Here is a 15,503-nt window from a genome sequence, read left to right as displayed (position 1 = left end):
GTGTGAATCTAAACTGGAAGACCCCTTCTGGATTCAAGTCAGGCTAAACAATAGTCATAGTTCTCTGCAGTAGGAAGTCCTTAGTCCTTTTATACCTCTTACCTGAAGTACTTGTCCCTAGTGCTGACACTGGAGCTGGAGAAGGATCTCACAACCCACCTTGTACTTTGTGTGTTATGAGGATCCCAGATCCTGCACATCTCTTTGTGTCTGATAATGACGTAGTCAAACAGAAATAAACACTTATATTTTTGCTGTTGCTCACTTTCTGCAAGGGCTGAGTGGAAGCGATGACTGCTTAATTTCTAGGTTCTTTACTACTGACTTACTAAAGAGAGATTTAATGGCTAATTTACTGAAATGGGTGACAATAGGAAAAAGGTTTATTCCACATCTCATTTTTAAACAAACATTTTCTGAAACACTACTTTTACTAAGGTGGTTTCTTTGCTGTTATTGTTTACAGGCTGTGCCTTCCTAACATACTGCGAAAGGGAGTCTGCTCTAAAGGCCCAGAGTGCACTGCATGAACAGAAGACACTGCCAGGGGTGAGTTCAGATTGATTTTCTTTTTAATCTGTTTTTGTTTTTATTTATTTATATTTCAAATACATCTTTTTTTTTTTTCTAAAAATCTAAAATTGATTACATATGGAGTTCCCATCTTGAGTTTGGAAGCATAATGTCTCTGGTTGTTTAAATGTCTCACCATTTGCATAGTGCTAATAAAATCAAGATATCACGAACCCAACCAAATTATATCCATGCATGAAATAACAGGCTTTTCCTGGCTCCTGTCAGAAGCATAGTAAACTTGTTGTGGATTGGATTCTACCAGATTTACTCAGGTGAGGAAAAGCTTTAAGCTTATGTCTGTTACACTGAAGTATTAGAACTGCTCACAGGGTGTTAACTCTTACTGTTTTTCTTCTCTGAAGCATGGTGTGGTAGTGAGAAATCAAGAAACAGATCACATTATTGAGTTATCACAGAAAGAAAACATATTCTTGATGACAAAGTGGTTTGACTCAGTTGCTTTAGTATTCAAACAGCTGTAGCAGATTGGAAAGGCGGTGAGACAAGAGAAAGAGAGAGAGAGGAGATGAACACAAGATAATGAGGAAAATTATTCACATGAGCAAGATCTAAGGTTCAGACAACACAACCAGAGATAAAAATAGAATCAGCGTTACGTGGGGAAGACCTGCTCTGCTGGGAGGGGTTTCCAGTTTAGCAGTAACCAAGAGAAGGGAGAGAGAGAGATTATTTAAATTCAGATGTTGTATCCAGATTGGAAGCAGCTGAGTTCAGGATTCCTACATTCTGCAAACCAGAACAAGTCTTGTTTGATCCTAAAGTTAGTGATCAAGTAGCTAAGACTGAGATCTTGAGGGTCTCAGTTTTTGCCTAAATCAAGGGGAAACTGATCCATAGTTTTGCTTTGTTATTTGGTGTTCAGTGAGTCCTGTTTACCCGTAAGCCACCACTTCAAAAAACCTAGGAAAAACCAGTTGCTCTGTTTCTGAACAAAATGTTGATTCTGGTCTACTTGTTTACATCATCCTGGGTCTATTTACCTATCTCTTTGCCACCTTGCCATTGCAGAGATGCCCACACACTTGCTCATCTATGTCTATCTTTGCTTTGAAGGCCATACCTTATGTAAATACATACATACTTCATTCCCTAAAAATACATTTCTGTCAGCTGACAACTCCCTCAGAAACATTTTTTCTAGAAACCTGTTAGCCACAGATTGAAAGTTAACATTGGATGTTAATGTTCAGGTTTATTCTTACTTTAATGATGGTGTTTTGGGTTGTTTTTTTTCTTCCTACAGTTAATGTTTTCTTTTAGCATTCAAGAATTAAGATCTGGAAGTACATTAAATTAGAAATCTGTGTATGTGTTGAATTTGGGTGTTTCAGGTATTTTAACTGAAATTTTCTAAAATAAACTTGAAATGTGTGTTTATTAACACTAGAGGTAACTTTGTCACAAAGATACTTCTTTACATGTTTATATTTCTGAATCCTGGCTTACATTTTAAGGATTCCATATCACAAACTCTTATAATAAAAATTGTTCTTTGGACAGTGACAAAATGCCACAAGTTGAACTAGGATAAAGATGTGCAAAATAACAGATTATATTGTTTGATTCTATAATACAGATAAAACATTTGTTCAATGGTTTATGTCTTTTCTATGCCATACAGACCATACTGACCATGCTGATTTCAGAATGCTTTTTTTGATTTGTTTTTGTACTTTGAAGTGACTCATATGTATCTGATTAAACTGAGAACAGTGAACCCTCTGCAATTGCAACCTGGATTTTGACAGTCCTGAGCACTGTCTTCTTCTGTCCCTTTCACTTCTTGTTCTGCTTGCCTCAGGAAAAACCTTGCTTTTCACCAGCAAACCCTCTGCATACAGTCTTCTGCCAAGTTTCTGAACTCATCCTCTGAATGATGTCACTGTAGTTTATTTAAGGAAACCAGCCTTGTCTCTTGATAAACTATTACGCCTGGATACAGTTTTATGATTCCTATGTGAGTAGCTAAGAATTATTTATGACTTACCTGACTGTGCTGGATAACATGCACCAACAATATCAAGAATAGTTCATCATAATAAAATAAAAAGCATTCATAAATGTCAAGGGTCTAAGTCTTCTTTCACATGAGTTCAAAAGTGACACATATATAACACCTTCTCTTGACCCTCTACTGTCTGTGACACAGACAGCACTACTGAGAAAGTATCAAAAATAATTAACAAGCCTGGTGTGGTGGAGGGGGAAATAGTACTACTATGAGCAGTTAAATCAGAATGCTTCTTTCACCTCCATTAGTAAACTCTATATTCATCTTCTCTTACAACATTTCTCTTTGTGTTCCTTGTATTCTAAAATAGAGAACTGAGTCATTTTTAATAATATGCACATAAATGCTAATGTATGGAAATGGTGAGGCATTAGGAATTTGTGTCCAGATTCAGACGCCTTGCCTGTTAGCTATGTGTCACTGTGTTTTTAGTAGAGTGGCTACACGCACATATTTTACAGTAATTACTTTCTGGATGTGCTTTGTAAGATGACAGAAATATGTATCACATATTTTTATGTTATATGTGGGACATAAAGTCATCTTGTGGAATAATCAAAAGACTTCCAGGCAGGTATGTGTTTATTAATAAAGTCTTTATGGCACTTTGTTTTTGTGCAAGAAGGAATCATGAAGTAAGTAGAGTGGAATGTAAAACATAAAATTATTAGTCAAATCCTCGTCCTCTAAATGAATTATTCTCTTTTGGACAGTTTGAAATTATCACCTAAAATTGAAGGTTAGTGTAGGAGGGTGTGTGTGTGTGTGTAAAGAGCACTTTTGTGGGCATCGGACATCTCAAATTAAAGCATTTACTTGTGATTGTTTATTTTACATATAATAGAGTAGCTGGATGATGAAGTATATTAGTTCTTTAATAATTTATAGAAATGCTTTGATGTTGCAGTAATTACATTAAAGGTCACATATCAAAGGTAATTTGGTTGAGCAGCTGTGATGGTTTCTCAGAAGCAATCAATATTGCTGTCCGTGGTGCTGATTTCACCAAGGGGACTGCCAGATTAAAGGAGGCTTATTACCAGCCAGACAGGCACGAGGGAAATCAAGAACAGATTGGAGAGATGCACAATTCTCTTTCCCCACCTATAATTAACACTGTTCACCATAATCTGTGCTAATCCTTCATAGTGGGAAACCACATTTATTTCCAACATCATAAAAAGCAAATTAGGCAAGGAAGAGTAATTTGGTAGGGAGGAAAGGAGAAAGGGAAAGTAAAAGTTGATTCACTCATGGGATTTCTGATGCTGATATATCTCTCCTTGACAAAATTCAGCATTAGAAACACAGTCCTTGGTTTGGGGGAAAGCACGGTTTGGAGGTGGGGAAGTGATCTAGACAATGACAGTGAAAGGATGTGAAAAATTTCTGCCTGCAGATTTTGAATAATATTGTCTATTTGCCCCACAAACGTCCACAGGAAATGAAATCAGGAAAATAAAATTACATTTTAAGTATAGTCATTTTGATTACAAATTATCATGAAGGCAACTTTTTCTCCCCCCCTTTTTTTTTCTTTCTGAAGCGAATGGCAGAGGATAATGCTGAGAAATGTAATTACACTATCAAGATCTACTTTTATTTATGACACAAATAAACTGAGCTCATATTTGATAAGCACAGCAGCATTGCTCCATTGTGGCTCTCAGGCACTGGCAGTGAAAAGTCCATGTATACTTGGTTGGAGGCACTGCCTTTTTGCATAATGTTAAAACTTTCCTGTAATACTTGCAGAAAATAACTATGAAATTAAGTAGCTAAGAAAATGTTAACCTCAGCAATTCATAGGGCTTACTCAGGTTGTGAAACAGACCTGGTATTCATAGTGTAGCTATTCCTCCTGAAAAGGCAAATGGTACTACCTAAGGGTTTAATACATTTCTCAGTCCATAACAATATTAGATTTCTTATGAATGGTACTGGCATTCTAACTTTTCCAGCATCTTGATAAAAATTCATTCTGCCTTATTCACCATCACTTCTATTAAACAAATAAATATGATAAATACGCATCTTTAATATTAGAAGACAAGCACACAAGACACTTAATAAACCAAGTTAAAAATAATAAATAAGCAAATGAAAAAAAAAATAAAAGGAGAGAAAAAAAAAAGTCTGAAATATAAGGTGTGTTCAGGTTCAAAACAATTTTGCTTCATCTTGTCAGTCTTGCCTGATTTAAATTCTTATGTATATGTATGTATATGTGAGGAAAGACCACTGAGAATCAGAAGTGGAGGGAGGAGGCCTTGCAAATCTAACTTCTCTTAAATCTCTGTAATGAGGTTTAAATTAGACTTGAGTGTCATGTGAACTTCATAAGTCTTGCCCATTTAGCACGAATTTCACTTGTCAAGCATAACTTTCTATAATTTTAGTATATATCTGTTTCTTTTTTTGTTGTTATTTTTTGTTGTTATTTGTGGTTTTTGTTTTTTATTGTCCGTCTGTCCATCCAGTCCCCGTCCCGTCCCCCTCCCTTCACCCCCCCCCCAAAAAAAAAAAAAGCTTATTAGAAAACCATTAAGCCACATATTACTCTGAATACTGTGTTATGCCAGAAATTGCTATTGTGTTCCTGGATCTTCCCATTTCAAAAGTTTTATCTACCGATGTAAATTGCAATTTGGTCAGCAGCGGCAGGCTGGATGGGTTCCATTGATTAAAGTAGCCTGCTGAACGCACAGCCTGCTCACCATGCCCTTTAGATTTTGAAAGAAAACACATTTAATTGTTCCCCTGGGAGAAACATGTCTGTTTTCTGAAGTTAAAAATGAAGATGAAAAGGAATAAAAACAGATTTGAAGTAAGAGTCCTGTGAAAAACAGCTCTGTAGAAATTCTCTAGGACTCCAAAATTTGTGGGTGTCAATGTCATGGTTAAAAAGATATATTTTCTTTTTCTCTCTTCCTTCTGACTGACCAGACAGTAAAAGGATTTTTGGATTTTGCTTTGGAAAGAGGAGGGAACGAGAGAGAGAGGAAACCATATGCACTTTCCATTTACTAAAAACTCCTATAGTTTGACAGTGCTGTTCTGTTCACCAGATGAGATGAAACACCTGGGTCCTATCTGCTTGGTAAACATTAAAGTTCCATTTCACTAGTTAAAGATTGGCTTCTGTATCACTACACAGCAGCCTCTGGAATACAAAGTAAACTCTCTCTCTCTCTGCCACCCAGTCCAAAGAGCACAGTAGGAAAAGAACACAGAGCAAGCATTGTAGCAGAACTGTGTTGGATGCATACTCTTATCTCTTCTAAGGCTGGTTTATTCATCACAGTTGTGGTGGCTGACCGAGCTTATCTTGAGATATGCAAAATGAGAACCAGGCTTCTCAATTGATTGCAATTTGGTGACTCTTGAAAAATGGCAGAAGGTAGTACTGTATAAAAGTGCAGAAAGTAGTACTGTATTGTCTTTCTATTTATTTGACACCTTTAGGCTCTCAAAGGATGATTTTCAAGTTATTCAACAAAAGCTTTTGCTGGACCCTCATTTGCTTTGTGTTATTCAGTGACAACTTTTTTTTCTCTGACATGTCTGCCATAGGAGGATCAATCTAATTTTATGTACAACTGTAAAGATGAATGATAAGTAGAAAGGATTCAGGCAAGTACAAGCTGAATAAATTATAAAGGGCAAATGATGACAGGACTGGGGGTCCCAAGAGGCAGTGATATGATAACAGAAACTAAAGACGAATTTATGATGGATGTAGTTAGCATGTACTGAGGCTGTTAATTCTTCAGGGTAGTTTTACAACTTCTTGTGATTGGAGCAATCAAAGTATTTCATTTTAAAGAGATGCTGTATATTTTCACTCGTCTGTTCTGCATATTTGTATGTATGGCCTCATTTATATGCGTAGCAGTAAACTCCCATAGGCTAGTCAAGCTTACCTTCCATCAAAGGGCTGCTATTCTCCAAGCCATCGTGCCACCATTTATGCATAAATAAATAGAGAATGTGTAATGATTTGAGGGCAAACCTAGATCTCAGATCCAAAAAAAAAAAAAAAAAAAAAAAGACACAACTTTTTGCATTTTCATAGCACACTGCAATCAAACCAGTCTGGATCCTGCAAGCAGCTGAGCACCTTCAGCTACCTTCAAAACCAAGTCTAGGGACTGAGGTAGCTCACAGATCCCCAGTGAAAAACAATATTTAACAAGTTTCAGGTAGGTCAGATTTTGGGCTTAAGCTTCTTTAAGAGCAGCTGATGTAGAATCATAAAGTTGGAAGCAAGTCTGATCTCAGAGCTGTTCTTGATTGCCTTTCATTCATGCTCTTATTTCTATCTCTTGTTCCTTATTATTAAGGATATTTACATGAAAATGATCTTTTCTTTCTCCCTCCAAGGAGTTGTCTCTTGTCTGTGAGTAATGCTTACTCTGGCCTACATTTGTGAATGCCATGGGTTTGATTCTGACTTCATTTACACAAGCGTAAATCAGCAGTGATCTGATTGAGGTCAAGGGATTTATATGGCATAGGAAAGAGCAGACTCAGCTATATTTGTCACTGCTGAAGTGATGTCATCGTGAACCAGTACCACAGCTCTAAAAGAAGAAACAAATTTCTACCAAGAATCTTTGCATTCAAATATCTGATCTCACAAAATACTAAGCATCCCTGACACCTGCTGGGCCATTCAGTAGCTCAGAAGTGTAGGGATTAGAAATGGCTGATTCCTTGGTGTTTCAGTGTGTCAGTCATTAGGTACTAATGATCCCTAAATACTAGGTGTCTAGTTTCCAGTTGTATCGCCCTACTTATTAAGGGAAAAATGGGATACAACCAGGAATAACTTCCAAGCAGTAGACCTCCAATTCTAATTCTGTGTTCTCATAGAGGGAGAGGGCAGGAGAAAAAAAAAACAGGCACAGTTTAACAGTCAATTAACTTTTCATCTGTTCAGTCGTAGGACTGATAGTGTGTGTGATACTACCTAGTGGGATAGGAAATAGTCATTGTTTATAACGTAACCTCTCTGTAAATAACTACTTCCCATATTTGCACTGTATAGTAATGGAAAAGCCTGTAAAGACTGATCTGTCATGCAAGACCAGCATAATATTGCAATAAAGCACTTCAGTGAAGATGTTGTACAGTTATGTGACTCAGGCTTTCATCGGTGGTAACATGCCTACCTGTGCCATTGATTTAATAGTGGCAGCTGTACTTCCCATAGCTTATGTATGTGTAAGAAATCTACTCTGTTCTTCTTTATGAAGTGAATACATATTCTACACTTTTCAGTATACACAGTAGGACAAAAATAATTCTGTCCAAAATAAAGTAAAACAAAGTAAAATAAGAGTTGAAGACCATACACAGAACCAATAGATCAAGTTTATGTGCCTGCCACCAAAATTATTGTTGAAACAGAGGTATGTCTTAGCCTGGTTAATTTAACTACCATATATAATATGAATTAGAACACTACAGCACAGTTTTTAAATGCTGTGGAGCAGCTATACTCCATGACTAATTACAGGGGCATTTAGATAATAAGGACTTGAATCATGACTGTAACATTATTTCTGTTGCTTCTCCCTGTGCTAGCATGGTTAGGAACATATAGACATCTTGAGTACACACTATCAGTTGTATTATAGATAAACTACATGCCTTGACATAAGAAACACAGTCGGTAGATGCAGATCTATTCAAAAAACTCTGTGTCCTGTGTTAAATTATCTAAGTTCGTGATTCATGCATTAAACTTAAAACTGTGCGTAAAGTTGAGAATAGTTTTTAAAGAATTAGCTGAGCTTCAATCCTTTAGGGAGTGGCAAAGATTGTCCTATTTATCTGCATATGGATAACTTTTGATAGGACTTGACATAATGTAACCCATTTTGCTTCTGTGCTTCACCTGTGCTATGCTGTTTGGCAGGAAGAAAGTTGTGCGAAATGACTGGTCATGAGATTGCACTATCAGTTCAGGCTAGTAGATATCTGAAGTGACTTTGCTCTGTTGAGTAGCTGCATTGAGAGCTTTATAGTGGCACTGCATGTATGAGTAGCAGCACTTGGCAGGTTCCCAGTAATGTCAAATCTTTCTGATTAGTTTCTGTAAGTACAAGGACAAAATTAAGCCTAACCTATTTTTTTTCAAATAAGAAAAGTGCATTTCCCATTTTTCTCTTTAATAGGAACTTCTTGTATCTTGTTTCCCATACTCTTTTTTTCTTCTTCCCATCATGTCAACCCTTAAAAAAAAAATCTTGTCTCATTAAAATACAACTCCTTTTAAAACCATGCACCTTCAAATTCCTTTGAGTTCTGTACTAAATTTTGACCTTGAGATTCACATATTTTCAGCTCTGAATGAACTCACTGTTGCTAGAATGTAGTTACTCTCCTCTTTTCCCCCTAGGTATTCTGAACTTCAATCCTCAAAGTCTCTGCTAGTTTCCACTGCATATTTTCTTTGACATGTTGGGTGATTTCATTTATTTATTTATTGTCATTGTCTTTCTAGGCAGATTTTGGCAGAGCAAGTCTTGACCAGCTATAACGAATCCATTTCAAGCACAGGTTGCTTCCTTAAACAAATTGAGTGAATTTATTTTTCTCTTCTTTTATGACTAGCTCAGTCATTTCTTTGTTACTGTAGGGACTTTACATGTTAAATATGTAGCATATAAGGCATGCTGGCATGAGTTCCTGATTTCATTCATAGCTTTGATCAATGGAATAACAGTTTGGATCCAACGTGGTAAAACTGGGATCAGATTTTCTGTGTCTTTTTTTTTTTTAAGATGGTTGACTTAGAATAAGCCTCTATGTCAAGATATTTCTTGTTGAAAGTATGAGAGGTTGCATGTCTTTTGCATTATTTAGTGTCTTCTTTCAATAGTCTCACTAGTAACTCATGTCTGGCCAAAGAGCATTGTCACAGAATCATAGAATAGTCTGAGTTAGAAGAAACCTTTAAAGGTCAACCAGTCCAGCTACCCTACAACGAACAGGGACACCTGCAGCTAGATCAGGTGCTCTGAGTCTGGTCCAGCCTGACCTTGGATGTCTCCAAAGGCAGCGCATCCACCCCCTCTCTGGGCAACCCAATCCAGTGCTTCATTAGCTTAGTATAAAAATCTTTTTCCTTATAACCAATCTAAATCTTCCCTGTTTTAGTTTGAAACCATCTCCTTTTATCACAACAGACCCTGCTAGAGACTCCATTGAATTCTTTCTCACAGTCCTTGTTTAAATACTGAAAGACCACTGTCAGGTCTTGGTAGAGCTTTCTCTTCTCAGGGCAGAACAGCCCCAGGTCTCTCAGCCTGTCCTCATAGGAGACAGTTGCTATGACTCAGATTGCATGATCTTGCAACCTCATGAGGTTCTCCTAAGTCCAGTGCTTGAGCTTGTCTCTCTGGATGGCATCTCGTCCCTTGGGCATGTCAGCTTCATCATGCATCTTTTTGTTATGTGCAAACTTGCTGAGGGTACACTCAATCCCACAGTTGGTGTCATTGATGAAGACATTAAAGAGCATTGCCTCAGTACTGTGGGAAACCTTTTACCACTAATCTCCTTCCAGACATTGAGCCATTGACCAGTACTCTCTGGGTATAATGTTGTAACCAGTTCCTCACCAGTCCACTCATCAAGTCCATCACTCTCCAATTTGGAGAGAAGCATGTTGTGGGGGACTTTCCTGAACCCAACCCTACACAGCATAACAACGTTCATATGCTCCTTCTCGAGTACCTGTTTCTGTTTCCACTGCGTGTGCAATTTCTTCTTGTTCTCCACTTTGGTCAGCAGATCCCATTTCAACCATGCTGGTCTCCTGACTTCCTTTCCTAACTTCCTACACTTGGGGATGGAATGTTCTTGTGCCCTAAATAAAAATTCCACAAGGATCTGCCAAAATTACTCTGCTCCCTTGTCTCCGAGGAGTTTCCTGGGAGGTTTTGTTGACTTATTCCCTGAAGAGCTGGAATTTATCTTTCCTAATGTTTAGCACCCTGATTTAGCTAGCACCTTTGTATGTTCCATATCCCCCAAGAGTGTGAATTTCACCATTTCATGCTCTCTACAGCACAGACAGCCTCCAATCCTGTCACTTATCTTTGTGAACAACGGGTTCAGTGCTGAATCACCCCTAGTGGTAATGTATTTTACTTGGCTCAACAAGTCAACCTTAACACATTCCAGGAGCCTCCTGGATTGCCAGCAACTCACCACACTACTTTTCCAGTGTTTTGAGCTGGTAGAAGTTCTCCAACAAGATAACAGCCTGAAATCTTTGTTCCTTCTGTAGCTGGAGGAAGAAGGCTTCATCAACAAGCTTTGCTTGATCAGGTGGCCTGTAGTAGACACTAGTCATGAGGCTCCCTTTGCTGCCTTGGTCTCTAACTCATTCACAAACTTTCAGTTTTCTTGTGACCACTCCTCAAGGACAGCTCTTCAAACTCCATTCTTTTCTTGGTGTAGAGGATTGTGATACCATCTCTCCTCCTTTCTCATGTATCCCTTATGAACAGCTTGTTGCCTTTAATAGCCACACTCCGTTCATGAGAATTGTCCCACCAGGTTTCAGTGACAGCAACTATGTTATAGTTTTCTAGTAGCACAGTAGCTCCCAACTCGCCCTGTTTGTTTCCAAAGCTTTGTGTTTTGGTGTAGAGGTATTTCAGCTGAGCTGCAGGCGTATTCATCTTCTTGGAGGGTAGCTCCTTAGTTTCTTCAAATTACTTTTCTTGAACTTTCCAATCACTTTCTTCTATTGCCTCAGTGGTCCTTAGATCGTTGTCTTCTTTTCTCCTCCGTTCCAACTTACTTTGCATATTTGTCCTTGTGACCTCTTTTATCCTTTGTAGATTTGCTGGAAACATTCACATGATGTCTGCCTCATTAAATAAATTGAGATTATAGCTGCTAAGGCAGAATACCATGCTTCCCAACCACTTCTGCTTGAGAGGTCATGTTTTTGTTTTTTGTTTTTTGTTTTTCCAGACAAGAGGAAAGATTTTTCTTCATTTGTGATGCTATACGTATAGAGTTGGCTTGTAAATCTGGTGTTTTCTGAAATCATGAGGCACATGTTGCCCCCCCCCCCCCCCAACCTCCCCCACACCCCCCCCCCCCAAAGAAAAAAAAAAAAAAAGAAAAAGAAAAAAAAAAAGAAAAGAAAAGAAAAGGCAGTCAGGAAAGGTTTATTTATGCAGTAGTCTCTTCTCTGTTTTTCCTTTCTTGTAGTACAACTGTGGACTGATTTGTGTGCCTGATGTACATTGAGGAAGGGAGAGGGTGGTGGAGTAGCCTCACAGGCTAGCCTTTGAACAACAGCAACTTGCAGTGACATCTTGGAGAAGTCAAGTATGGCATGTCATTTGCAACCAACAATAAGGTCATTGCTGAGGGAATTTTGGCAAAAATGTGTTTGTTCCTGGGCTCAATATTGTTTTTGGAAATTGTATTATGGTCTCCATGAATGTGAGTTTGTGAAAAGTAGAAATGACCCCCTTCAAAGAGAATGTCTCAGGTGCCAATAAGAATCTCAAATGTATCTCTGTTGCTTATGTGTTTGTCTTATATTTTATTAAGCCTTAAACCTTTTCCATCTGCACTCTATACTCAAGCTGCAATAGTAGAGTGGTAATGCTTCTGAAGTGAGCCTGTCCAAAATAATTTCATTGTCCTTGTTGAGTGAAGTGCAACAATTAAGCAGACAGCACAAATGGGTCCAGATAAATTGGGTATTTACAATTATTTTGGTTTGGATAATCTAATGTGATGTTCATTGTGCTGCTAAGAAATGTGCTTTCCAGTGAGGGAGGCTCCTATTCTGTTCTCTTGCTTACCGGGCATAAATTCAGAGCTTCTCTGTGGACACTCATGGAGTTAAGCTAATTTCCATCACTGCAGCTCAAATGAGAATCTGATCCTCTTTTTTCAGTTGCCCTGTGTAGCTGCCTCCCTTCAGCTGTGCTTGCATTTTAGAGATGCAGCCAGGGGAGCTGGAAGGTCATTTTCTTTATTTCTGGGCCAGGGTTGTGTGGTTGAACTTCTTCACTTTGGGGAATCCAGCTTTCTTTGAGTGCCTCTTTGCTCTGAAGCATAGAAACTCTGACTGACAACTCAAGTTACTCTCCATATCTGCCATTGCTGATGACTTTCTGGGTAGCATTGCAATCAGATTCCTTCATTACTAATACTTTGATTTCTTGGTATTAGCACTTTGAGGCTGCATTATGGCTTTCCACCAAATCTGGCTGAAAACTCATAAAGCTCCCAGTTGAAATGCAGGAAATTGATGCCATCAAATTGGTAACAAAAAGCGGATCACTTTTTTTTTTTTTTTTTTTGTATGTGTGTGTGTGTATGTTTTGTTGTTGTTGTTGTTTTTCTTCATTTATCTGCAATACACACTGCTTTTCCTTTCCTCCTCCTGCCCTATCCCACCTCTCCCCAGCCCCACAAAAGCAACATGCTGTGTTTTTAGGCAGCATTCAGCTGTTAATCATATTTGGGCCCAGTGATTTTCCTGCAGACCCTGGAGTGTGCAGTGCCTAGGCCTTGGTTATTAGTTTACACAATAAATGGAGCCTATTAGAAGAGCATAATCAGAGCTCAAAGAAGGCCACCTCATTCGTTGTCTGAGAAGGTTATGTTAAGCCTCTGTAGTTATTAATGATACTTTCCCATGCAGACAGATGAAGATTAAGAGTCATATTTATCCTCTTTCCTTTTTTTTTTTTTTTTTTTTTTTTTTTTTTTTTTTAAATGAAGTGCCAGTGCTATGATTGTGATTACCATTGTTATGGTTTTCTACATCCCATCCAGTCAGCAAAGACTGCTTCTGAGATGTTGCTGCACTTTTGCACCAATCCATGGTGCCTTGGTGATACAGAGCAGAGCCACTGGAGGTCTCTCCATTTATATGCGGGAAAACATCCTTGAGAGTCCTAGAAAGTCTCTGCTAGCTGTTATTGAATTGCAGTATCTTGTCCAGAGGCCAAGAGAGTTCTGAACAGAAGCCGACACTATTACAAGTGCCAAGTTTAACAGTAGCCCTCTTGATGTTACTAGCTTTGCCTTTTAATACCAGCTCTAACCTTGAACTTAGACTAACAGAACATGCTTCCCTGCTCTTTGAAACCTAGCCTAATACTCTTTTAATCAAAGTGAATGAACATTTTTCCTTTTCATTTCAAAGCAATTATATAAACAAGGATAAAATCAACTCTGTACTAAGCAGATTCAAGTGTTTATGTGTGTATATATAGAGATAGAGAGAAATATGTATGTATATACACACACACATATATATAAAGTGTTTATTCAATCAGAGAAAAAGTTAGTTCAATATATTTTTTTTCCTAAAAGTAGCTCTGTTTTCTGTCATCTTTCCTCTACTTTTCATCAAAACCCAGTCTTTGGTAAGGAGGTTGGAATTTTCTCCCTGAAAGAACTTGGAACCATGGAACGCTTATTTAAATGAAATTGTTAAAGTAACTGCATTTATCCTTGGTGTAGAGACCAGACAACCATCCAATAGCAGCTCACATCAGTGTGTAACTCTTTTCATCTGCCTGCATACCTATTCCTTTCATGTCCTCTGACAGGTTTTTTTAGAAGCTTCACTCAATTTTCATCTTGTTTTGCTCAAGAAAAACTGATTTTCCATAAGTGGCTTTAGCTTCTAAAACAGGGGTCTGGTCAGTGATGTACAGAAATCATACACCTGTAAAACCATAATATCCATCTTGAAAACTTTAAATCACCAGTTCTTCCAATTGCTAAACTCTAAATGAACCATGTCCAACTTGGAGTGTTACTCCCAACAGAATTATCAGTTTGGTCATCCTAAAATTATTTTTCACTGTGTGGAAAGGTACATGTCCAGAATGTGCAGTTTATATCATTTCTCCTTTTACAGAAACTAACTCCTAACCCTGTTTTCTTCCTGAAAAGCAAGTGGTTCTGTTTCCCTTATGCTTGCAGTTATGACATTAAAATAGGTTGCTTAAGCTTCCAAAATGCTGTATTTAGATGCTGATTCGTCTTACCGATGGAAATAAGCCTTTCCATCTTGACATGGAAGCTCACTGGTCTGTCACTTGATGATCAGACTCTACTTTTTTTTTTTTTTTTTTTTTTTTTTTTTCCTTGCCCTTACAATACTTTTGTTAAGGTCCTAGTAATTGTTTCACATATCATATTTATCTTTTTTTCTAATAGAAGTGTTTTTCTCTAGTAAATGTTGATTTTCAATTTGATATATCAGGGTAATTTTGATCAAGTATTTATCTAAGATCAGTTTTTTTGAATATGTTATGTAATCCTTGTTGAAATGTAGGGGACAGAACAAGTCAGCTCAAGCATGCAAACATAACATTTGTTGGACAAATAGAACTTCCAAGGTACAAATCCCTGCTATACCTAATTCAGACTAAGAAGTGAACAGACATTACTGTTTCTCTATGAATCCCAGTAAAGCTTCCTGCTTATTAGTTTCCTCACTATGTGAAGAGACTGTCTACATTTACTTCCTTTATTTTTTCTTCCAATTTGTTTTTAGTTAGATTACTATGCTACTTTCATCTTAAATACTAAATATATATACATATATGTATATACATATGCATAAGTATGTGTATATATTGTAGATGAAGATTTATGCATAGATACTTGAGGCACAATAGTAGACCGGTTGATTTTTAGAGGACTGTTATTAAGCTGACCTAAGATTTCACTAAGATTTATTGGCAGAGCCTAAGTTATCTCTCTCAAAACTGATCTTCCTTAGAGGAGCAAGAGGGGCCATGAGAAAAACACAGTGAGAAAACACCAGCCTATAGTAAAGTGTACTTTCCTGGACTGAAGCAGAAAATCAAGATTTGGGAAATCT

At 37.7% G+C, this 15,503-nt stretch overlaps 1 protein-coding gene across 24 annotated transcripts in view; it reads left to right on the top strand.

The window, feature by feature from the left end:
• The window catches only part of CELF4 (CUGBP Elav-like family member 4), a 714,329-nt gene that overhangs the window by 95,101 nt on the left and 603,725 nt on the right, over window positions 1–15,503 (top strand). For all 24 annotated transcript variants that reach the window (XR_014939851.1, XR_014939849.1, XR_014939852.1 and 21 more), the window contains exon 2: window positions 467–549. Coding sequence is in view for 19 of the 24 variants with exons in the window: in XM_085530178.1 (XP_085386304.1) it covers window positions 467–549 (83 nt within the window). In the remaining 5 variants the exon portion in view is untranslated. The remainder of the gene's footprint in view (window positions 1–466; window positions 550–15,503) is intronic.

Source organism: Coturnix japonica, chromosome Z (assembly GCF_054131305.1).
Source record: "Coturnix japonica strain WE chromosome Z, WE-NBRP24, whole genome shotgun sequence".
NCBI classification, from domain to species: Eukaryota; Metazoa; Chordata; class Aves; order Galliformes; family Phasianidae; genus Coturnix; species Coturnix japonica.
This window is presented reverse-complemented; position numbering and strand designations above follow the sequence as displayed.